This window comes from Delphinapterus leucas, chromosome 13, assembly GCF_059928025.1.
Source record: "Delphinapterus leucas isolate spDelLeu-1000000601 "Yukka" chromosome 13, BTC_Dleu_Yukka2, whole genome shotgun sequence".
NCBI classification, from domain to species: Eukaryota; Metazoa; Chordata; class Mammalia; order Artiodactyla; family Monodontidae; genus Delphinapterus; species Delphinapterus leucas.
This window is the reverse complement of record NC_143141.1, coordinates 36,129,809-36,155,398: the sequence shown is the minus strand read 5'-3', so window position 1 is coordinate 36,155,398 and position 25,590 is coordinate 36,129,809. Positions and strand designations below refer to the sequence as shown.

General features: G+C 44.0%; 2 protein-coding genes across 2 annotated transcripts; one reads left to right on the top strand and one right to left on the bottom strand.

Annotated features, from left to right (window-relative positions):
- Positions 1 to 3,890: 3,890 nt before the first annotated feature.
- LOC111167918 (gastrokine-3-like) lies at positions 3,891 to 9,392 on the top strand. Its single transcript, XM_022561285.2, is given in 7 exon segments — positions 3,891 to 4,052; positions 4,460 to 4,513; positions 4,515 to 4,595; positions 6,803 to 6,863; positions 6,866 to 6,909; positions 8,108 to 8,249; positions 9,158 to 9,392. Coding segments are annotated over 7 exon segments (639 nt in total). The 3' UTR covers positions 9,253 to 9,392.
- A 9,932-nt stretch (positions 9,393 to 19,324) lies between these two features.
- GKN2 (gastrokine 2) lies at positions 19,325 to 24,691 on the bottom strand. Its single transcript, XM_022561304.2, has 4 exons — positions 23,795 to 24,691; positions 21,866 to 21,976; positions 21,087 to 21,243; positions 19,325 to 19,982 (listed from the first exon to the last, which is right to left on the bottom strand). Exons 1-4 carry the CDS (start codon positions 23,879 to 23,881, stop codon positions 19,900 to 19,902), a joined length of 438 nt encoding a protein of 145 aa, XP_022417012.2. The 5' UTR covers positions 23,882 to 24,691; the 3' UTR covers positions 19,325 to 19,899.
- Positions 24,692 to 25,590: the final 899 nt, after the last annotated feature.

Below are 25,590 nucleotides of genomic sequence, written 5' to 3'. Positions count from 1 at the left end.
TGTAAACAAAGTTAAATAAGTGAAAGTATGAGAGAAGAATTTTGCAACAAATGAATATTATATAAAGAAAATCCTACAAATGAATTTTTAAATGACTCAGAACAGGAGCAAAGTATAAAAATAAGCAAGTCAAAAGAAAAGCAAATGGTCAATAAACTTATGAAAATATTCACTTAATAATCCAAGAAATGCAAAGTAAAACAATTATCATGTCATTTTCACCAATTCGACTGCAAAAATTGAAAACATTTAACTGTCAGAGAGAGTCTGGGAAAAGGACACTCATTTTGTGTTGGTGAATAGTGTAATTATTCAATAAACTATGTTATATCTATATTGTGCACAAATGGAAAAGGATGAGGGAGATCTTAGTGCATGACATAGTACAATCTCTGGATGTGTTGAATGAAAAATCACATTGAAATGAAATACATATAGTACGATACTATTAATGTGAACCATAAGAAACGCTACAGATTTTCTATGGATGCTGGTGGGCATGTGTGTATGTACATGTAGGTATGCACAAGCAAAATGTCCCACCAGATGTTCGCCAAACAAAATACGGTAGTCACCTTTGGAGAGGAGATGGGAATTGAGGTGCTGGTCAAAAGGGGCGCTAGCCTTAACTTTCATGTTTTAAAAGGATGCATTATTTGTGTAATTAGAGACTTATTTAAAGAAGAAACTGACTAACGTGATAGATGGTATTTTCCAAAGATGGCCACAACGATGTGTCCAATCCCTCCTGCTCTTGGTAATGTGAACTTGCCAATCCCCACCTCCAACAGCTTTCAAATATCAGAGCTGGCATCCAAAGCCAGATAATCTAGATGACATCCAAGCTAAGCCTATGACCACTATCCAACACTGCTCTGGCTAATTAACCCTTACAACAATCCTATAAAGTAATACTGCTAACATACCCATTTTACAGAAGAGGAAACTGAGGCTCATACAGGAATTACAAATAGCAAGGAACTAGTTAAGAAAAGAAAGAAGAAAGAAAATGTTATGGAAAAATATTCAGTCATCCCATCTATAATCAAGGAGATAAAACTAAAACAAGAATAACAGTTGATGTCATACTTAAACCATTAAAACTTTTAAAAAAGAATAATGTTTATTGCCATAAAATTTGTATATGCATACATTATGGGTGAAAGTGCAAATAAACACAATATTTTGAAAAGCATTTGGGCAGTGTGTATCATGAATCATAATGTGTTTCAAACACATAATGTGTTTCAATTTCAATCTACTTCTGGGAGTCTATCTTATAGAAATAATACAAAAGAATAAAAATGTTTTCACACCAAGACATTCATTGCAACATTATGCATATAATTAGAAAAAAACCCTTTTGGATTTTGTATTTGTATATCCTCTGCTTCCCCCTGCTTTTTAAAGGTCTTTAAATGATTAACTGAAATACATCGTTATAAAAAAAGTAGAACACCACATTTATTTATGGAAATTATATTAATAAATTCCCATGGGAAAATACCAGGAGAAATTACGCAAGAATAATCAACTTTGTGAGAGTGTTGGGGTGAACTTTATCTTCAAGATGCTTAGTAATGCTTGTTGTTTATCCATTCTATATATAAAAGCTTACATCTGCTAACCCCAAGCTCCCACTCCATCCCTCTCCCAGCCCTCTCCCCACTGGCAACCACCAGTCTGTCCTCTATGTCCATGTAGGACAAAACTGTTAAGATGCTTGTCTGTGTGCCAATCTCTTTTCCTAAATCATAGTTTTTGCCTTAAAGAGGCTGGGCCAGGTAATCTCACCCTACAGTCTGGCACAGGATGGGTTTCTTCGTGCCACTGGGTATGATGCCGGCAGGCAATAAAGCATCAGGCCATCCAGAAGCTCGTGGGCCCCTCCCCTGTGCCCACGGAGGGGAGTCAGGCCTGGAACGTCCACGGTCCACAGTCCCAGCCCTGCATGTCTGGCATTCTTCATCATCCAGGCCTGTCTGCCGGCAGCCGAGGTCCTTGACAGTTGGTTCATCTGCAGTGGGGTTTAAAGCCAATGTCTGCAACTACATTATCCTGTTATCTAGATTGAGGATTAACACCTCTATTGATTTGATGGGGAAAATGGTTCCGAAATCCCCCTTGACAAGCTCTCTCTTTATCAAGAAACCACTCCGATCTCACCCACTTAGCAATTCACAGTAAGTGCCTATATGAACTGAAATTAGGCAGCTCCCAACCTGCCCGCTCTGTCCAACCCCAAGAGACAAGGTAGCAATAACTCGAGCCTGGAGCCTCACCCTCACCCCAAGGGCCTGGAATGAATCTGGAATGAAGCTCATAAAACCCAGGCCCTCTTTCAGAACCCTTATTACCGGGAGATAACACGTCTCCACATTCACTCCTACTGGCCTCCAATCCGTTCTCCGCAGAGAGCTAGAAGAGGTTTTTTAAAGACCCTCTGGTGGCTCCCATCACACAGACAATAGAAAATCACCCAGGCCCAGCCTCCATGGCCGCCCAGCCTGCACCCCCCACCTTTCCCGCCAAGCCTTGGCACTTTTCCCAGCCTCTGCTGGGGACACCCTCCTCCAGAGTGACCCACGCAGCCTGGTTCACCAGGCATTTTCCTCTGCCACTCAAGAAACCTCTCAGTCCCCAGCAAACCCAAACCGTGGATCAGACTGCTTCCCCACCCAACCCCACACGTCTAACTGGCCACACCCAGGCTTCTGGAAGGTCTTAGCCCAAAAGTCACTTCTCAGAAAGGCCTGACCCTTCCCCAACTCCTCCCCCGGCATCTGAATTGGGTCCTCATTGCTATTCTCTCTCGTGACACTCTTTTTGGTTGAGGGCACTTACGGAAATTATTTACTGCTTCACTCACCGTCATTGATTGAGGACCTAGGTGCTATTGGTTTATGGGCTGGGGATACAGCAGTAAACAAAGCAGACAGAAGTCCCTAACTTCAGAGTGCTTACGTCCTACAGGAAGAAACGGTATGATTTTTAGAGGCAAACCCTATAGACTGATCAGTGTGACAGAGAAAAAGAAAGCAAGAGGGGAAAGAGAATGTCAGGGGTGGCGTCCTCAGTCTTAGACAGGGCTCCCAGGGAGGTTACACCTTGATCACAAAAGATGAGGACGTGTATTTATTCCCATCCTGCCAGACCTACTAGAGCATGGACTTGAGGATATGGGGAGGGGGAAGGGTAAGCTGGGACAAAGTGAGAGAGTGGCATGGACATATACACACTACCAAACGTAAAATAGATAGCTAGTGGGAAGCAGCCGCATAGCAGAGGGAGATCAGCTCGGTGCTTTGTGACCACCTAGAGGGGTGGGCTAGGGAGGGAGGGAGGGAGGGAGACGCAAGAGGGAGGAGATATGGGCATATATGTATATGTATAGCTGATTCACTTTGTTACACAGCAGAAACTAACACACCATTGTAAAGCAATTATACTCCGATAAAGATGTTTAAAAAAAAAGGATGAGGAAGCAAAACTCAGATTCCTGGGAGTAAGTGTTCCAGACAGATGGAACAGAACGTGCAAAGGGCCTGAGCAAAGAACAGTGAAGAAGCCAGAGTAGCAGGAGCTGACAGGTGAGAGGAACATGAGTTGCAAGTGAAGGCAGAGAGGTAACAGAGGTCTGACCCTGTGGGACCCAGTAGGTCCCTGTAAATCATGTGGCTTTTATACTGCATGAGATAGGAAGCTACAGCTGGGTTTGGTCTGCCTTGGGATTTAACCGGGGTGCTCTGACAAACACTTGTTAGGAGGCTTTCAAAAGATTCCGGGGGGGCGGATTAAATGAGGACAGTAGTAGCAGAGTTGATGAGAAGTTATTTAATTCTGTATATATTTTGAAGGTACAGCTGAAAAGATTTTCTTCTCAGTCGGATATGGGTGGGAAGGAAAGAAGAGTCAAGATGACTCCAATAGCACTGACCTCAGTGGAGAGAAGGATGGTGGCTCCATTCACTGAGATGGAGCCTGTGGGCAGCAGGTTGGCGGGGGTGGAGATCAGTTCTGAACGTGTTGACTTTCAGATGATTAAGCATCAAGTAGAGAATTAGATGCATGAGTCTGGGGGTCGAGAGAGAGTTGCGCTGGACATACACACCTGGGAATGTTTAGAGCCGAGACTGTATTCAAAGCCGTAACACGGTGGGTGAAATCACTAAGTGAGCTAAGTGTAGACAGAAAAGAGGAAAGGTCCAAGGACTAAGGTCTAGGACCATCCACATTTAGAGACTGGGGAAGTGAAAGGGAGAAGGCTGGTCAGAATGATGGAAACCAACAGGTAAACGTGTGTGTCCCAGAGGCTCGCTGAGGGCCACAACGGTGTCAAATGCTGCTCTTTTCTCAAATAAGACGTCTGAGAAATGACCTTTGCATGTAGTGTTGTAACAGTCATTAGATTTGTTAAGGGCAGTTTCAGTAGTGTCTTTGGGCTAAGCCTGATCTCCAGAGCATCAGTGACAGCCATCCACTGGATGGATCTGTTGGGACCCAGAGCATCCATTGTCAATGCCTTTCGAGGTATGGTCAGCATCCAAGTCAACAATGTTTTGATTGAATGGGATGGAATCTTGGACTACGAGAATGTAAGATGTGGAACACGTTCATTATAAATGCCAAAGAAAGCCTTGCCTGCTCAAACATTTTGCCTTATGCTTTTTCAGAGAGAAGAGGACCCTGTCTACACAGACATTCTCTAGGTTTAGGATCTTGAGGGAATACGTCTCTTTATATAAGGGACCAGATTTCTTGCATCTGCAGTGACTTCTTTTTGAGCCAGTGACCGCAGCAGGAACTTCTGTGATCTCTAGGGATCCCACATCCTTTTGTGTTCGTCTCCTGTGTTGACTTCACAGGGCTCCTGAAGGCCTCTGAAATAAGAGAGCCATTTCAAGAACCCAGATTTCTTACAACTGGTATGTGCTATGGAGGTCTTTTGTCTTGATCTCAGATTTTAATCAGTTTATTTCAAAAGCCGGAGAATAATTTATTTTCACTTTTATTTATTTATTTATTTATTTTTTATTTATTTTACATCTTTATTGGAGTATAATTGCTTTACAATGGTGTGTTAGTTTCTGCTTTATAACAAAGTGAATCAGTTATACATATACATATGTCCCCATATCTCCTCCCTCTTGCGTCTCCCTCCCTCCCACCCTCCCTATCCCACCCCTCCAGGCGGTCACAAAGCACCGAGCTGATCTGCCTGTGCTATGCGGCTGCTTCCCACTAGCTATCCATTTTACGTTTGGTAGTGTATATATGTCCATGCCTCTCTCTCGCTTTGTCACAGCTTACCCTTCCCCCTCCCCATATCCTCAAGTCCATTCTCTACTAGGTCTGTGTCTTTATTCCTTCCTTACCCCTAGGTTCTTCATGACATTTTTTTTCTTAAATTCCATATATATGTGTTAGCATACGGTATTTGTCTTTCTCTTTCTGACTTATTTCACTCTGTATGACAGACTCGAGGTCTACCCACCTCATTACAAATAGCTCAGTTTCGTTTCTTTTTATGGCTGAGTAATATTCCATTGTATATATGTGCCACATCTTCTTTATCCATTCATCCTATTTTCACTTTTAGAAACCTTGCTTCCACTTGCCCAGGTGGTTGGGTATGGTGAGGTATGACCTGGAAGAAAGAGGCAGGATTGGGAAGGGACACCTCCCTGATAGAAAAGCTCTAGAACCAGAGATATGGCTCAGCCTTTGTGCACCTCAGTTTACTCATCTGCCAAGCAGAATCAACAGCTGTCTTTCCTACCGGAAAGGACTCTGAGAGGATTAAATGAAGGAAAAGCCCACACTCCTTACTCCCTGGATGGGCTTCTGCTGTCCAACCCCTGCTGTTTGGAAGCTCCCCTCCTACTTGCACACTGGACATCTCAGGGCACACCCCGCAAACACAGGCTTTCTCTCTGCGCCTGCCTGGACCTCCCATTCTCTCCTTCCCAAACACCATCCCCCTCACTCTTCACCTGACCTGCTCCTGATTCCTTGAGGACACGGTTCCCTAGTCCTCCTTAAAGGGATGCAGTCCAGGGATTTCCAACTCTGTTTTAAGCCATAGAGACTTTTCTTCCAACGAAAGATGTCACAAAATGCCACTCTATGGAATGGAAGTCAGAACTGCTCTGGCTGGAGGAGGGAGGTGGGCTCAGTCAGACTCAGCTGGAGAACCCCGGCTTTACTGCAAAACTCAGAGAGGCTGAAGGTCAGGTCCAGGGCCACGTCAGGAGTGGTCAGTGGCAGACCCAGAGCCAGGATCTGAGTCTAGAGGTCCGGACCGAGGCCTCTCCTCACCCAGTACATCCAGAGAGCACTCTATCTCACACACTGGCTTCACAAGCAGGCAGTATCTTGTCTCATCCTTTCATGGCATCCCTGCGGGAGAGGGTCTACTTTTCCTGCTTTACAGATGGGGAAGCTGAGGGCCATGGAGGTGGCTGAGGACCATGAATAGGACCTTATATTCAGCTTTGTTTCTGGGGCTGACGCCCTACCCCTCCAGTCCCACTAGTCTGTTAAGGGTATGCAGAGTGCCCCGGGGGATACCTTCCCGTGGTGCCTGCAGCAGCGACAGTGCCACGGGCCCTCGGGGGCAGCAGGGCCCTGTGTGCATTGTCAGTCCTGCTGCTAGTGCTTTGCTCTGACACCCAGGGCCACGCTATGCCGGGATGCTCAATGCCACAGTCTGAAGGACCAGCTATGTGCAGCACTGATGGCAAGCAGGAGGCTACTATATTGTGACTGAATGAATGACAGGGTTCTGCTGTGTTGCTTTAAGGCCCTTCTGGTGGCTAAGCTGTTTAGCAAGATGGCCTGTGTCCTAGCCAAGATGGATGAAGCTGTCCAACTTTGGACGATATTATTAGTAAGGCCCTGGACCACCAGGTAAGTGAAACCAGTTCACTGTGGTCCCCTCCTAGTTTGGTGTTTTCCAACTCTACATCCTGACCTCCTAGGATGGTGCTGTATACACAGGGGAATTCAGTTCATACTTGTTCTTAATGCGCATGAAATTCTATCACCGTGCAAAGGACTCCAAGTCCAGTCCATGGCCCATTTAAATTACATCATATGAATGAAAATGGACCAATGAAAACTCCATACAATGACATAATTTTAGTTTATTCCAAAAGGGGTGTGAGCTACATGTTAGTGAATATAAGTAGTTGAATATAAATATTAGAGTGAACTAATAGAGTATTTTTACCCTCATGCCTTCTCTCCTCCCCTGCACACCATTTGCACACATACACACGTGTTACCTTTAGTTTAAAATGAACCCAGACTGCTGAAACTCTCTCCCTCCCAGCCTCTTAAATGACAAGGGCTGTCAAATAAATTCAAAAGCAGCAGGAGGTCCTTGGCAAATCATTGAAATCTGGTATCATTTGCTTAAATAACCCGCCCAGGACATTTGGGCAAAATGAATGTCCATTTCAGGTGGGTTGCTGATTCTTGGGGAAAAAAATGCATTTTGGGTCACATAAAAATAAAACAGGGGCTTCCCTGGTGGCGCAGTGGTTGAGAGTCCGTCTGCCGATGCAGGGGACACGGGTTCATGCCCCTGTCCGGGAAGATCCCACATGCCGCGGAGCGGCTGGGCCCGTGATCCATGGCCGCTGAGCCTGCAAGTCTGAAGCCTGTGCTCTGCAACGGGAGAGGCCACAACAGTGAGAGGCCCACGTACCGCAAAAATAAATAAATAAAATAAAAATAAATAAAACAATTTGTCAATGATTTTAAAGAGAGGTAGAAAGTGTTCCCCTCATCTGATTTATAACAAGTAAATGCATGATATAAATGAAACACATAATTTTAAAGATGAGAAAAGCACTGGAGGCTGGAAGAGTTGAGAATTTAAGGGTGAAAGGAGTACCGCGTTACAGTGACACACAGGCTCACGCACAGATTTTTTTGGAGTAATGTCATCACCTTGTGGTCAGACAGGGTATTGCTGCTATAGACAAAACTCAAGGGCAAGTTCACGGCTATTTTTGTGCACTGGAATAGGTTTCTCGCTCTTCTTCCTTGCTGCACCACCTTTATCTGCTGTCTCACCGTTTTGAAATGCCACCCCTTCCAGGCTTTAAAGCATTATCCGTCCACTCGAGGCCTGACCTACACTGTTTTACTCAGCCGGGTCAAGAACTTAACCCAGTATGAAGTGCCCATCAAGGACGTGTGCCGACAGGTCCCCACCTACTTTGTCCAAGAGCAAAAAGAAGGTGTGTTAATAACTTAACTAGAAACTCAAGACCATGGTTGAGGCAAATGGTGCAGTATGATTTTTAGGTGCTTAGCAAATTCTAATGACAGTTTTCTTTGCTACTGGGTATAAATATAATGAGCCCTGAAATGCATTTCCCCCTGGTGGCAGTGAAGATTTCCTGATACCAGGGATCACTGAGAACAGGCAGCAGAGTTAACTTGGCTTTACCAGAAGGTTGAGGACAGTCATTTCACCATCGGGATTTGACAGCTGGTGATACTCTCACCTGACCCAAAGTTTCATCCTCCCCTCCCCTCCCCCTGCCCAAGCAGCACTGTGCCGGGCATCCCTCATCGGAGGCCCACTTCTTTGGGGTTCTCAGTCCTCCTCTTTCTCTGGCTGTCCAGATGCTGGAAGGCAGGACCCTGATAGTTATAGACCACACGCTGGGAAAGGAACGGCTCAGTGGCTGGCATCCCTGCTGGGGATATGGCTGGGGGATCAATGGTGACGGGCTTGGAAAGCTACCAGATAAGACTGCAAAATCTGCCTGCTGCTCCAGATAGAGTCAGTAACCACTTCCTGTTAAGCTGTTGCCTGTCACTTACATCTTAGCATGAACTAACCCACTGAACAAGGCTTCTTCATAACAGGAACTTCCAGCAGGAAAACACAGAGAGCTTGAGAGGCTGGGGGGTTAAAGAGGATGCTTAAAGAGCAATAAAAGAAATAGGAAAAGGCATATGGAACCAGTTAGTGCAGCACCCATGAGATCTTCCATTTTGTTCCCAAGTCTCTGGCTAGTAAAGTTGTCTTGAACATCACATCTAATTTAGGTGCAACTCACAATATATCCACTCTACTTAGGGGTCTTAGAGCGATTAAGTGATCTTTTAAGTAAAATGCTTCTTTTTCTTCTTAAAGGTACTGCACTGGCTATTGACCCCAATTCCTGTTTCGAAGTCCAAATTCTGTCCTTCCTGAGACTCTCCATCTGTGGGGCGCTCCCTGGGTTCTGAACCTCCAGGTCGGCCACGTGGAGAGCAGACCTGCCTGGATGGGACCGCTGATCTGAACCCAGAGCTCAGGGACCCAGCCCACCTCTGCTGATGGGAAGCAGCTCATTTCAGACCTCCACCTTCTACTTTTTGACCCAAGATCCAGCTCTGTAATCTAAAAACGGGATACACTTTCTCCCTCTGGAATAGAACAATAAAGTCTCTTGCCTCCCTGGTCTAGCAGATGAGCCCTCCCTGCCTGCACTGTCCTCTCTCGAGTTACTCGGTTCCCATCCATGTGCTGTCCACGCCATCACACACCAACACGGTGCAATGAAGGACGTGTCTCTCCTAGAATGTCTCATTTCCAAGGGCCTCTCTTTAGGGTGGCCCTTGACGAATCCCTCCAGAATTTGGGCCGTAAATAAATAAATAACAAAAAGACACTAGCCACAGCACAGACTTAAGCTTTCGGGTCTGAGGTCACATCTCTGTCGCCTGTAAATTGATGCTGAGTTCTATGGAGGCCTATTCTGGCCCAGCCTGCACCATGAAAATCCCTGAGAGCCAAGCGTATGAACAAGGCCTCCCAGACCTCTCTTTGGAACTGGTCTAAACCCCTTTGTGGGAACCCCCAGGTATTTCTCTCTGTTACAAATGAATAAGGGACCTGGCCTCTTTGCACTGGTCCTTTAACTGTCCATCCTTATAGCTGGAAGGACAGAAAGTCAGCCTCCCCCACAGCACACAGAACATCCCTAGTCCCCTCACCTTAGACGCCGGGATAAACAAGGAAAGGGTACTGGAAATACAGACACAGATGTCCACCAAAGGTCGTGCTGGAGGTTGGAGTAAATAGGACAGGACCGGGGTGGGGTGGGCTGAACAGCACGCGCGGGTGGAGTAGAAGGCCTCGGGGTGATCTCAGCACCGACCTGCCAAAGAAAGAGCTGAGCGCAAGCTTTGCAGAGTCATGATGTGGTGTGGTTACCTACAGTCATGAATGGAAAAGTGACTGCATGGGAAAGGCCCAAGATAAACCTCTAACTGGGCTTAAATAAGTTATGGTTGGGCCGGCCAGGGGCTCTGAAACTATGGATTTGGTCACATGCAGCTTGTCGAGGATAAGGCAGATGGAGATACCTGCACAGAGCATTCAGGGTAGAAGTATCGGATGTGACAGGCCAAGGCTTGGTCGACCAGAGACCCAGAGAGGACCACAAAGCAGAGTCCGGCCCCCAGGGCTTGGCCCAGTGAGTCCCGGAGTTAAGTCCCCATGGCTGTCAGTCCATCCTTGACCGGCATCTGCCATATCCCTGACCTCTATCCTCCAGCAACTTCAGGACCAGTCCCTGTCTGGTCCCATGTGCCTGAGTCCCTGTTACAGTTGTCTGGACCCCTGCTTCGGAGTCCTCTGTGATGGCATGTGGGCTGCTGTCTACTGACAGCTCTGATGCCCATCGAGCCTTCCCATCTGGACTTCTGAGCTTCAGCTGCTCCTGAATTTCCCATCATCTCCAGGTTCCACCTGATCATTACAACATACCTGTTACTTCCAGGAGACTTTAGACAACCCCCACCCCCAGGCACCCACCTGCTTATCTCCATCTGTTACCATCCCTGCAGACACTCTGCCAGCTAGACTGCTTTCCTCCAGGAAAATCTAGGTTCAAGGCCTGCTGCCCTCTTATGAATCACCACCCTTGGCTGTCATTGACTCCCCCATAATAGCTCTGTACCAGCTCTGAGAAACTATAAGTACAGCCTTCTAGACCTTACAGGGCTTGTCAAGGTAGATTTTGGTCCTTCAGCTTACAAGCTCAAACTTTATCTTATAAAGAATCTTCCGTGCATGCAGCAGGACTTAGATCCTTTGGGAGTTGGGATTGGAAGGAACAAAATTCCAAAATGTCATAGGCTGGGTGACTTGTAAACAACAAGCATTTATTTCTCACAGCTTTGGAGGCTGGGAAGTCCAAGATACAGGCACCAGCAAATTTGGTGTCTGGTGAGGGCCCACTTCCTTGTTCATGGACAGCTGTCTTCTCACGGTGTCCTAATAAGGTAGGAGGGACAAGGGAGAACTCTAGGGCCTCTATTCTAAGGGACTAATCTCATTACATTGGGGATTAGGTTTCAACATATGAATTTTAGGGAGACATAAACATTCTAGTATACAGCATCACCCTACTGATGACCATTGTTAACGTTTATCCTTGAGTTCACCTAATCCATCACTCAATGGAATTTACCATATTTGAATCTCAAACCAGTGCCCATCATCCTGACCCAAACGTATTCCACGTGTATCCAGACCACGTGCCTTCTGTTTAAAATACAATCACACTGATATTCACAACAGACTGTTTCCTCTATCTGTGATTGAGGAACTCAAGCTTCTTGCTGAGTCCTTTGCGATAATCTTGGAGTGTCCCTGGAGGGGCCTAGGAAGTAGCTAAAAATTAGCTCACTCATCTTCTAAGCGGGGAAATCTTTTACTCTCTCTCTCTTTTTTTTTTTTTTTCTTTTTTCCTGTCTTGGCACAGCTGCTGTTACTGAACTCTGCCGACATCTCCAACGCTGCCTCTCGGGACTGGGCCGAGGGGACTGGGAACCCACAGCCTGCTGTGCTCACAGCTGAGCCATCCCCACCACCTGCCGCTCCCCCACTGACCACGCGCCCTGGGCAGATGCCTCCATCTCAGCCTCAGCAGCCAGAGGGACTTGGGCCTCTGGACTCATCTCGAAATAAGGAACTGTGTCTCTCCCGTCGCTTTGGTGTCGGTCGTTCACACTGCTGCAACGTATGCGCTGGTTCCTTAGCGAAAAACAGGCATTTCTCTTCTGTGGCTTCTGTTGTTTCTACTTACAGTCCCCACCCACCACCCTGGGGCCTGGAGCATGAGCCCTTTGGACACTGGACTGGGGACAAATCTGAGCACAAGACATCACAGCATGCTCAGCATTGCTCCTCCCGTCTAGGACTTGTTGGGTACGACCCAACAAGTTGGGTATCCCAGCTCCCTCTCTCCTGAGAGTTCAATCTCCCTTGGCTCTGTCCTTATCTTCCTGCAGACATGCACTGGAAGGATCATCAGAGGTCCTTGGTCATGTCTACAGCCCAGCTGGGAACTGCACAAAACCCTCCCTCCAAGAAATCTCTGAGATTCTTGCAAAAATTCCACCCTTGCCCAGGAGGCCTTTCTCAGAAAGGAGGCCCAAGACAGAGGTCAAATTCCCTGCCTCCCAGTTCAGAGAACGATGCTCCAATGACATGGTTCTTTGTAGGGGGAGTCTTGCTCCCTTCACTAGCCCCACCCCTTCCACCCTAGATGGAGGCAACCCTAACTGTCCTCATCACGCCTGCCTCTCCGCAGCCTCGGGGGAGAGCCGACTGGCCCCGATCCCCAGGTCTGCGTGGGCTGGCTCACCAGCCGAGGCTAGTGGCTGCTCAGTGCTCATTCTCTGGCTCCCTGCCCACTCCATGCTCTCAGCTTCCCCAGGGGTCAGGAGTGGGGCCCATTATCCTGCCAGGAATGTGCTGCTTCTCTTCCTGCTGCTGCCTGGGGTAGAGAGACTGTCCCCACAGTTTAAGCTGTATCTGGGCAGTTATTCCTATGGGGCATCTTCATTGGCTTCATCAGTTTTGGGGATGCTTTTCATCCAGGCAGTGCCCCCAGCCCTCCTCCTGGAGCTGACCTGCTGCTCATGGTGGACCCTCGTCCCTCCACAGCACTCAGCCCCTGGCCTGGCTCCGGGCACGTGGGGCTGGAGCACGAGCCTTTCAACGCCGCTCTGGGTTTCCTACAGCAAGGGCCAACTTGAGGTGTTTCCTAAGACTGCCACAGACTGGGTGGGCCTTCTTTGTATTCAGTTGTGTTTTACATTTTAAAAATATATAAACGTTTTTAGTGAGGTATAACATACAGTAAAGCATACAGATTTTAAGTACAATGAATTTTTACATATATACACCCATATAGCCATCACCTAGATGGAGATGTAGAACATTCCCTACACCCTAGAGGTTTCCTTCATGCTATTCCCAGACATACCCTCCCCCAAGCCTCACCCCAAGGGAGTAGAAAGGGACATTGATGGAATCTGAGGAGCTTTTAGCAAAAATCAAATACACCCTGGCAGGACCCATAGAGTGAGGGCCAGCTTCAGACTGTAAAGGGCTGGCGACTACCCCAGGATTCTCCCTATTATAGCAATCAGTCAGGGCAAACAAGAGAATAGCGAGGCTCCCAAAGGTAATTAACAAGAGGACAGGATGCTTGTCCATTGACCAGGCACCATGTTCCTGAGGCCATGCCCTGATGGGTGAGGCAAAGTAACTTTTCAGAGGAAGGTTGAGGGGTGGGCTACATCATTAGAGGTAGTGAGGTGTGTCACTTCACTAGTTCACATGCTACAGCATAAGCAGAAGGGACCCATGCCAGGGAACCCTTCCCCAGTGGTTAAAAGGAAACAGGCTTACCACCTTACAGTGGGGTAGACCCCTAGACCCCCAAACCCCAAGAAACCCTTGATTCAGTTCCTGTATGTGTCCTGAGCCCTTCACATCAGAGTTTCTGCAACCTCACACATGGTTCCTGAGCGAGCAGCAGGGCATGGTGTCTGGACTAATAAAAGGAACAGCAGGCCAAGCAGAGCTAGACAGTGGGCTCCAAGTACCATTTATTTCTCAGTCATTCTGTGAGTGGCACAGAGCACTGCCTTTCTACGGCACATGTGCAGCGATGTGGTGAGCCCAGAATTTCCAAAGGAGTTGTAGGGGTAAGAGAAGTAGAGGCAGTAGTGTTGGGGTGGACCCAGATCCTGGGATATGTGTGCCAGTTGGACTAACTCCACCTCTTTCAGGTGTATTTGTAAGGAATGCTTTTTAGCTGCAAATAAAGAAAATACAGTCACAGTGACTTAAGCAGGGATTGATCTGTATCACGTGAGTCCAGGGAAAGAAAATCCCAGCTGGTGCTGCACTAGAATGATGTAATCAGGCATTCTAGCTCTTTCTTTCTTTCCTGAACTTTCCTCTCCAGGATTGCTACCTGGTGGTCCCCAAATGGCAGACACATCTCCTGGCATCAGCATCATGTCCACATTGAGAGGAGGACAGTAGGAAAGGACAAAGGGCAGAGTTGCATGACACCTGAGTCTGTCACTGTTCTTCCTGGAAGCCCCACTTAGCAGACTTCCACTTAGATCTCACTGACCAGAAGTGAGGATTTATGACACCCATAGACCAATCATAAGCTAAGGAAACTGACATTACCTTCTTTTCTTAAGGGAAATAAGATTTAGCCCAGGCTTTCTTAACCTAAACGCTATTGGCGTTTGGGGTCAGAAAATTCTTTGCTATGGTGATGTCCTGTGCATTGTAGAATGTTTAGCAGCATCCTTGACCTCTCTCTACCCACTACATCCCAGTAGCACCCCCTTCCAGCTGTGACAATGTCTCCAAACACTGTGAAATGTCTCCAGAGGAGAAAAGAAAAGACCATACTCCAATTGAAAAACCACTGATTTAGACCAAGCATTACTGAAGACTTGGAACTAAAGTAAGGAATATATCCCTAAAAATAAGGGTTTTTTAACAGCTACTTAAACAAACTGAGGTTCTGCTGGAAGGAAACAGGTGGATAGGGGATGGAACTTAAGTAGTCAGTGGATTTTTTTGTTATAGAAAATTAGGAAATTCTGATCAACAATAGATGAGGAAGAGTGGCCAAGATGGTGGAGTAGGAAGACCCTGTGCTCACCTCCTCCCACAGGCATCCCTCAAATTAAAAGTATTTACAGAGCAACTATTGATGAGAATGACCTGAACACTAATAGAAAAGATCTTCTACTAAAGATGTAAAGAAGGGACTACAACAAGATGGGTAGGAAGGACAGATGAGGTAGAGTCAAGACCCGTACCCCAGGTAAGTGACCCACAAAGAGGAGGATAATCACAATTGCAGAGCAAGTGGTCCAAACCCCACATCGGGCTCCCCAGCCCAGAGGTCCTGCCCTGGGAAGATGAGAACCCAGAATATCCAGCTTTGAAGGCCAATGGGGCTTGCATTTGGGAAAGCCTGAGGGCTGTAGGGAACAGAGACTCCTTTCTTAAAGGGTGCACACAAAATATCACACACTGCAAAACCCAGTAATTTGAAAGAAGCCTAGGTCAGATGCACTTTTTGACCTTGGAGGAATTCTTGGAGAAGCAGGAGGCAACTGGGACTCACCCTGTGGACATAGGTGCTGCCAATAGCCATTTCTGGGAGCTTGTGCTCCCACAGGGACACTGGAGCTGGCAAACACCAGTTTCAAGTCCTCCTTCTAGCCTGTTAATGCTGGGATCAGGCCTCACTCACTAGCAGTCCAAGACTCCACAGTCCACCAGCCATGTGGGGACAGAGCCCCATCAACCAGAGGTCTAGCACAAGCCAAAGGCACCCCCACTAGCAGGCCAGCAATAGCCCTGGAGCCTCCAGGCAGCCACTTCCAGTCATGTTAGGGCCCAATTTCATCCACCAATAGCTGTCAACCTCTGCACTAGGCAGGGCCTGGCATCCAACCTGCATGCGGGCAGGACCCACCTACCAGTGTGCCCACGGTAGTCAACCCCACCACAAGAAAGGGGCCCACACAGCCCATATAGAGGACACCTCTAGAGCATATAGCTCTGGTCACCAGAAGGGTGTGCGCTGCGAACCCCATAAGATGTCTCCTACATATCGCTTCACCAATACAGGGAAACATAACCAACCGACCTAATACATAGAAGTAAAAATAGAGAATCAGGCAAGATGAGGTGACAAAGGAATACGTTCCAAATGAAGAAATGAGATAAAACCCCAGCCGAAGAACTAAGCAAAGTGGAGATAAGCGATTCTACCTGATAAAGAGTACAAGGTAATGATCATAAAGATGCTCAACGAATAAACAACCTAACCTACTATCTAAAGGAATTAGAAGAAGAAGAACAAACAAAGCCCAAAGTCAGCAGAAGGAAGGAAATAATAGCGATCAGAGAGGAAATAAAATAGAGACCAAAAAAACAATAGAAAACATCAATGAAAACAAGAGCCAGTTTTTTTAAATAAGATTTAAAGAAATGATAAACCTTTAGCCAGGCTCATCAACGAAAAAAGAGAGAGGACCCAGATAAACAAAATAAAAAATGAAAAAGGAGAAACAACAAGCAATATCAAAAAATCATAAGAGAATACTATGAACAATTATATACCAACAAATTGGACAACCTAGAAGAAATGGACAAATTTCTAGAAACATACCACCTTCCAAGACTGAATCAGGAAGAAATAGCCAATCTGAACAGACAAATCACCAGTAGTGAAATTGAATTTGTAATTTAAAAAACTCCCAGGAAACAAAAGCCCAGGGGTGGACAGCTTCACAGGGGAATTCTACAAAACATAAAAAGAAGAACTAATACCTAGCCTTCTCAAACTATTACAAAAATTTGAAGAGGATGGAACATTCCCAAATTCATTCTACAAGGCTACCATTTGCATTTTGATGTATTTCCTCCAAGTGTCTACATATTTTTTAATTGAAATATAATTGACCTACAACACTGTTAGTTCCAGGTGCACAAAATAGTGGTTTGATATATCTATACATTACAAAATAATCACCATGATAAGTCTAGCTACCATCTGTCACCATACAAAGATATTACATTATAATTGACTATATTCCCCATACTATACTCTTATTTTATAACTGAGGTTTGTACCTCTGAATCTTCCTCAATTATTTCACTCATCCCCCTTACCCCTCTCCCCTCTGGCAACTACCTTTTTGTTCTCTGTATCTATGAGTCTGTTTTGTTTTGTTATGTTTGTTCATTTGTTCTGTTTTTCGATTCCGCACATAAGTGAAATTATATATATTTGCCTTTCTCTGTATGAAATATTTCACTTAAGATGATACTCTCTAGGTCCATCCATGTTGTTGCAAATAGCAAGATTCATTCTTTCTTTAGGGCTGAGTAATATCCCATTTGTGTGTCATTTACTGTGAGGAACAAAATGTCATAGGAAATAAGAACCCCATCTACAAGCCTCACCAAGATTTCTGCAAAAACACCTTTGGCACACTCATATTCTGGATCATGCCTGCTCTCTTGGGCCAGCTTTATTAGAGAGATAAGCTCCTCTAGCATCCTTGATGCTTTGCTGTGGTTAGAAAATTTGATATCCAAATCAAAAAATATAGAGTGGTTAAATAAATAAAGAACAAGATCCAACTACGCTGTCTAAAAGAGACTCACTTTAGATTTAAGGACACACATAGGCTGAAAGTGAAGGTATGGAAAAAGATATTCAATGTAAATGAGAACCAAAAGAGAGCAGGAGTAGCTATACTTATATCAGACAAAATAGACTTTAAGTCAAAAACTGTCACAAGAGACAAAAAAGGTTGTGATATAATGACAAAAAGCTCAATTTACCAAGAAGATATAACAATTATAAATATAGGTGCACTCAACGCACTACACATAAAAAGCAAATATGGATTGATCTAAAGGGAGAAGTAGACAGCAATATAATAATACTAGGGGACTGCAATACCCCACTTTTAATAATGGGTAGATCATTCAGACAGAATATCAATAAGGAAACAGCAGGCTTGAACTACACTATAGAGCAAATGAACCTAACAGACATATACAGAACATTCCATCCACCAGCTGCAGAATACACATTCTCCTCAAGCGCACAGGGAACAGGATTCTATGCTATTCTATTCTCCAGGATAGATCATATGTTAGTCCACAAAACAAGTCTTAACAAATTTAAGAAGATTGGAATCATTCCAGGTATCTTTTGCAATCTTTTCCAACCACAGTGCAATAAAACTAGAAGGCAATAGCAAAAGGAAAACACAAAAACTCACAAGTACATGGAAATTAAACCACACACTCTTAACCATTGGGTCAAAGAGAAGTCAAAAGAGAAACTAGAAATACCTTGAGGCAAACAAAAACAAAAACAGAATTAATATCTTCCCTCCCCAACCCTTAAGAAAGGGCTCCTTTCTGGAGAAGGTTTAATGGAGCCCCAGCTTCCTTTTAGCTTACATTTGGACTCACTCCTCTTAGGCATGTGCCTGGCCTATTGACCTGCTTCTTGTAATAGGTATTCAGCATGACACCAGAACTGAGCAGGGTCAACTGATTTAAGGAAAGCAGAGGTAGGAAAAAGCAGAACTTGAAGTTCTGTTTTGAGTTCTGCTTTTTAAATTTTCTGCTTTTGAAATGGTAATAATATTATAAAAACTAATAAGGATAACACAGTTCTAAGTGGTAAATTCCAAAGGAAGTTGCCAATCACAACCCTTCCCCTACCCCACTCCCACCAGCCCCAGCCAAAGGAGTAAGAACGTGTACCCACATGATTCAGTGAGACTCCTTTCCAGAGATTTTTTAATTAAAGCTAATTTGAAATTAGAACTAAGAGTCCATTTCCTTTCTGATGATGACACAAGGAAGATGGGGACCTTGGGGCTCAGAGTGATGTTGGTTTTACCACCATAGAGAAAGCCAGTGTCAGATCCTGAGGCAGACATGTAGAGAGAAAGAGAGTTTAGAGTGGAAAAAGATAGTCTGGCCACCTTCAAGCATCTCGTTCTAACTACCCAACCAAGACCAGAATATCCCTATCCTTCTATGGTGAGATGAGACAATAAATTGCAGTCACCCCTGCCAGAATTTAGCTCAGTTATTTTAACTTTCTTTACTGTTGTAGTTTTACCAGCATACCTAGCCCAGTACTAATTGTTATTAGGGAGTAGATGTATAGTGTTAGGAATAGGAGCAGTTGATGAAGACAGAAATTCTTGTTAAAGTAGTTCCTCTTTGCTCTGAACTTGCACTCGCTGACTACTCCATATGATAACCAACCATACGATCTGGGAATTTGCCCACATTATGCAATTTATTTGAAATATTAAAAATTGTTTTCCTTCTATATATTGACTTGACATTCCCAGTTAGGGCCTCACTCCTGTAAAGATTTTCAGTAATGTGCATCTTTCTCTGGGTGATGTGTGTTCCTCTCTCTCTCTCTCTCCTCACTCTGGGATGAAATATATCATGATAGTGTTTATTAGGTTTGAGTCTACTGCTCTGATGAGCTAAAAGGTATGTGAATGGCTCTCAAAGCTGGGTGCTTTGTCAGAGGGCACAGTTTTCTTCACCTGAGCAGTCAAGTTGTCTGAGAAGGGTATAAATAATCTATCCCCTTCACTAGGTGAAGGTCAATGCCACCTGAGCCCCTGCTCTACCTAGGCTGCCCAGTGTGTTGGTTGGACAGATGGGCAGTTGGTCTAAGAGTCAAATGCAAGACTGAAGACTTGTACCTAGCTGACCAGCCTGTATGTGACTCACATATATTACCTGGGAATTTTCACACTATGCACTTTACTTGAAATCCTGGCAATTTCTTTCCTTCTATATATTGACATAAACATTGTTTGGCTTCCCTTTGCTGCTTACAAGAAAAGAAAACACCCAGATATCTATAAATATAGTACTTATATTTTACTACTGAATCTCAAAATTTGTTGGGACGCTGACAAAGAATTTAATTTGGCCGTTGAGTGGAAACGTGTATGTCTCTGAAAAGATGAAACCAGTGGGCTGATGCCTTAAATGTGAAGGTCTGCACAGATGGAAATTCCCAAGATGCCCAGGAGCCCAGCCTTTGCACAGCCTTCAGCACCAGTATCATCTGAAAAGGGGAGAAAATTTTAAAGAAAGAGAATTAAGAAATTACTAGAATTCAGCAAACCAATGCCCTTTTGTAAATGTCTTGACTAGGGGGTGTACATGTAATTTCACGTTCCCCAAGATTTTAGCTATACTTGTATTGCAAAGAATAATAATATATTAGCTTAAATATACTGACAATTCCCAGAAGTGCTCTCTGGCTCAACTCAATTAATGCTATGACATTCTGCATTAATGGCATGCCTGCATGCCTTTACTTATAAGTACTAATGACCTTATGAAAAGTAAAAATATCTTAATTTTTTCTGGGCAATAGATAGGTAATAAATGCTAATTCTTTTCTTCTTTACCTTCCACTACTCTGGGGAATTTCTCTTGTTACCTTTGTCATCTGTGATCCAGCTTTTCTTTCACTCTGTCACTCTGCCATACTTAGCAATTTTGTGTAAAAATACCAGGAATGACTGCAGTGACATATGTTACCTGCATGAATCAGTTTTTATTCCCTGTCAGTCCACTTTGCCTGCTCTTTCTTGGACCAATTTTATCTTAGATCCTGAGACTATTTTTAAACTTTTTTGAGAAATAATTGACAAGTATATGTGTATATATGTAAAGTGTACAACATGATAATTTGATAAACATATACATTGTAAAAGCTCAAGATAGCACATCCATCACCTTGTGGAGTTAACATATGTAACTTTTGTGTGTGTGTGTGTGTGTGGTAAGAATGCTTAATATTTACTCTCAGCAACTTTCAAGTATGCAGTATCATATTATTAACTAGAGTTACCATGCTGTACTTTAGAGAATCCAATAGCTTTTCATTTGTCCTCATGAATCTTTTTTATTCCATCTTCTGTCTTAAGTCACTTAACTTCTCCATCAGACTATGTGTTCCTTGGAGGCAGAGTCGTTTCATTTCTGTCTCTCCCTAACATTTAGCACTATTTCCACACATGGTAGATATTTAATTCCCAAAGTAAACCGAACTGAGTCATGTTTCATGTTTATTTGTATTTCACACAGCACCTGGAAGAGTGGCTGACACATTGGAGCTGTCAGAAAATATCTGGTGAAGGAATGATTTATTGGTACTCACGTGTCTTTTCAGCCACTTCCCCTTTGTACAAGGGGATATGTTCGCAGAGCTGCCTGATGGGTGATCCAAACAGGAACCAATCCACATCTGTGATCAGAGACTGCAGTGGGTTATACTTGACCCAGATGTATTTGTCGGAGAACATGTTGTTCAAAGCCTAGATCAGTAGGAGTGGAATAGGATGAAATAAATTGACATAATCTGGTGTAACTTATTCTAAATTGTGACTTTTTCTCTTTTGAATTATTAAACAGGAGGTGGTCAGGAATCTCAAGATATCATCTCTTTTTGACCACTTGGTCTGTAGAGAAACCTCATTATTACCAATGTTATTTTGCAGCTGGTGACAATGAAACCCAGAGAGGGTGAATCCTGTGCCCGATGAAAAGACACAAAAGGAGAAATAAACCACAGATTCCTAGCCTCACACAGTGTTTGTTTATTCTCACTATGCTGTATTTCTTTGCACCATTGTGTCATTGGATATCATCACTCATTTTTTCTGCCCATCACTATTTCTTAAAGCCTTGCTCTGAGAAGAGAATGTTTCGTCCTTTCTACAAAGTTTTTGTATTGGGGGCTGTAGGGTGGAGCTCAAGCTAAGAGATTTATTCCTGCTCTAAAATCAATAAATGTGAAGATGCTTTAAAGTGGAGGGTACCATAGCCACAATAAGGTATGATATTATGATCTTCTCCCCTTACCCTCTTCATTTCTCTATGGGCACCAGTATTCCCTGGCTCAAGAACAGGGAACACTTAGGGTTACCCCAGACTTACCTGCCTCTCAAAGATGTACCGTTGGAGTTGGTCTAGAGCAGGGATGGCCTTATGGTTCATCTTCAAGATGTAGCAGGCTCTTCGGGAGAGCACCCTGGAGGCGATGTAGGCCTGAAGCAGCAAGAGCACAGTTACTGCCCCTCCCAGTTCCCTGGGTTCTGAGCTTGGTGAGGATGGGCCTTGCGGAAAGCCTTGAGCACGCGTAGTGATATTTTCAAGCTGCAGTCAGTTCTATCCATTCGACTTCTTTTACATAGTCGTTTTACTTTTTCACTTGTCATTTCTATCTCTGAATTTGTGTAAACCCACGATGTGTGCCCCACTTTTCATGTTTTGGGTCTACCGTTTGGGGTTTGAAAGCTTTAGAAGAAGCCGCTCTCTGTCTCTTTCTATTGATTTTGTTCTGCCTTTTCCTCAATTTGGAGTAAATACGGTATACTTTAGAACTGTGCTTTCCAATATGTTAGCTACCAGCCACATGTGGTCATATAAATTTAAAGTCAAATTAAATAAAATTTAAAATGTATTTCCTCCATCACACATTTCAAGTGCTGAGTAGCCACAAGTGGCTAGTAGCTTCCCTATTGGAAAATGCAGATATAGAGCATTTCTACCATTGCAGAAAGTTCTAATGGACAGTGATGCTTTAGAAGCTCTCCTCAACATACCCACACCCCACACACCCACCACACATACATTTTCATTGATTCTCCCCTCCCCTCCCTTACCATCTTCTATCTTTTCTCCACCTAAGACTGGATTAGGATGGGTTGGAGGAAGTTGGGATTGGAAGAACAATGGAGGGTGAGGTCCTTGGAGCCAAAAGGAACCTTCTGGAATCTTCATACAGAGTGGAATTTTCTGTACATAGTTCCAAATAATTATACAGCCTATAAGAGTGCAAATATTATAAATCTTTCTAGTTCCTATTTTTCAGTTCTCACAAATTTCCAGTCCTTAAAATCCAAAAATTGACTGAGGCTGAACCCGATGACAGTGGAAGAGGTTTTAACCAAATTCTCACCTATCCTCATGCTATTGTTTTTAAAGATACTTTTGTGATTTCCCTGACATCTGCTTAAAAAGAATTTCAGCACAACTTCCTTGTAAAGCATATCTTTCAAAGACTCTATGCTTTCAAATGTGTCGTGGAACTCCCACTACCAGTGGGGCAGAGGGAGTGAAGGAGGTTTCCATAAGAAAAGGAGAAGAAAGTCACGTTCGAATGTCCAGTGCAACGGACCACAGACTACTTATATCCACAGTGCATAGCTCTCTCCATAGGTGAAAGCAGGCTCATCACCCAGGTGGAACAAATGGAAAACAAACAAATGAATAAATGAATCAAGGACAGAATAAGTTGCCTGAGATTTATTGTTAATACCAGTAACTGAAACTTGGAAATAGTTTAATGTTTTTAGTTTAGATATTTTCATTCTTCCAGAAGCAGTATGATTTACTGCATATACATAGTCAACTGTGTAGAGCTGTTCTGGGTTTCTGCTACTTTGTGACTGCTTGCTGCATTATTGTTCTTTGTCTGTATAATTTTTTGTATTAGAAGCCCTACTTCATTCATTCAGTCATTTGACAAATATTTTTGAGAGCCTGTGTGCCATGCCTGGCCTTGGGTTTTAGTCACTCTTCCAGGCACTTTCTGAACCTGTAGTTAGCCAATATGATTGTGCTTTCCACCTGAAAAGGTCAAGCGAATTTGTATGCTTCCTGTCTCATCACATTTTTTAATTAGAAATGGTTTTGTTTGATTGGTTTTTAATCAATTGCTTGATTATTTAAGGGGAAAAGCAGAAGTAAGGATATTGTGAAAGAATTGCAAGGATAGATCCTGGAATTCAAATGCACGGTAAATGACTGCCCCTCCACCCTTTAGAAGTCCATTCTTGAAGAATATAAAATATTGCTGCTTACATGTTTATAGTCAAAAATCGTGGTAGAGGAGCATGATCCTGCATGGATGTTAATCACGGCGGTATTTTTTTCATTGTCAATTGTCATTGTCTCCTGAATAGGGCCACCATCGTCAGTTGGGCTGATGATGTTATAAACCTAGATTGACAAAAGACATAATGGTTTTTTCATAAACTATGTGCATTGGAAAGGCAACGCTCCCTGCAAAGTAAAGCCTTCTATTGCTTCAAACAAGAGATAGAACCTTGAAATATCTCCACTGGCATCCCAGACCAAAAGCCCATGCTAAAATTAGAATGCAAAGGTCTTCCTCATAGTTCACTGCATTATATATGGGCAAAGCAATGGCATTACATGAGAAATGAAATTAACCACATTTTAAAGCAATGGGGTATGTTTTTTAAGGTATTGTGATTGGAAAGAAATAATCAACCTCATTGGTTCTGTTATTGGTTATTTCTGGAATTTCATCCCACATAGGACATGTGGACTCTCTACTGTCCTTCATATTATCTCATATCTTCTTTTTCCTCTCCCAATACCTCTAAGATATAAAGTCTATAGTGAACCAACTCACCTCATATCCACGAGACTGTGTCCCAAAGATGGCCAGTGCCACCAGAAATAGCACCTGAAAAACCGACCAGTCACATCTATTCACAATAGGGCTGCCACTTAGGGTGGGAACATGAGGTGACATTGGACAAGACAAGCGCAAATATCACAGAAAACATATGCTTAAGACACTGGTGGGAGGTCATGGATGGTCAACAGTCCACTTCCAAAATGTGAAACACACATTCATTCATTTGACAGGCATTTGTTGGGCTCATGCTATTTTTCAGACACAGGTTCTACCTTTGTTACCAAATTCCCAACCCTTCCTAACAACACAACCTTCTAGATATCATAGTTCTTATGCCAGAAAAAAAAAAAAAAAAAAAAAAACTTGGGGGAGGTGAGCAGTGAGGAAGGACTCATTTTACTAAGGGGACGACCCTAGTGGTATTCACGCTGGCTTTAGTATACAGGAGTCAAGTTTTGTTCTTTTGGTTAAAAAATTACTTAGTTCCTTGAGATTGAGAGTGTAAGACAGATTTAAGTGGATTCATGGGTGATAGAGATACAATAGATTCCTAAAGGCAAACTATGAAAATCCGACGCTTGGAGGCATGATTAACTTTTGAGGCTGACATCAAGGAAAACCTCCACATTCTCCTTAGTGATACCATCAGACAAGTGTTAGGCCAGCAGGCCGTGAGACTGACATGGAGGCACTGCTGACATTTTGCTGCAGTTATATGAGAGACTCATCCAACATGCTGATCCCGGTTTTGTGTTCTCTCTTCTGAACATCACAGTGTACTGCACGGTCATCGAAATTGCTGATGAAGGAGAAGGCAGATATTTTTAGGACCTGTCAGTGGGATTTTCCTCCTTCCTTTTGCATCTCACCAATAACATTTTTCTGCTGGTGACTGTGGGTAGAATGTCTAACATGGACCTATATGCAGCTGTCCAACCTGCCTACTTGCATAGGGACAACCTGGACTCCTGGACAACCTCTGACACTCCTATGTATTCTGTTTAATGGATCTAATACAGAGGTCTGAATAGGTGGGTGAAGGGCTAGCCACCTTAGTGGTATGATTAGAGAGAGCTCAGGAAGTGTCCCCTGCCCCCAAGTAACCCCTCACCCAACACCATGATTAATATACCACTGTTCCAGGTTTGTGTTTTAGGGTTAGGTATCCTCTAAAAAAATCAAGATACCTTGGGAGAGGCGACTCTTTAAG

Excerpts from the sequence above, each read along its gene's own strand:
- GKN2 (XM_022561304.2), bottom strand. The coding sequence starts at position 23,881 with ATGACAATTGACAATGAAAAAAATACCGCCGTGATTAACATCCATGCA. Across the intron at positions 21,977-23,794 it reads CGATTTTTGACTATAAACAT|GCCTACATCGCCTCCAGGGT; the intron begins GTAAGCAGCAAT and ends TTGCTGCTTCAG. Across the intron at positions 21,244-21,865 it reads GGTACATCTTTGAGAGGCAG|GCTTTGAACAACATGTTCTC; the intron begins GTAAGTCTGGGG and ends CTACTGATCTAG.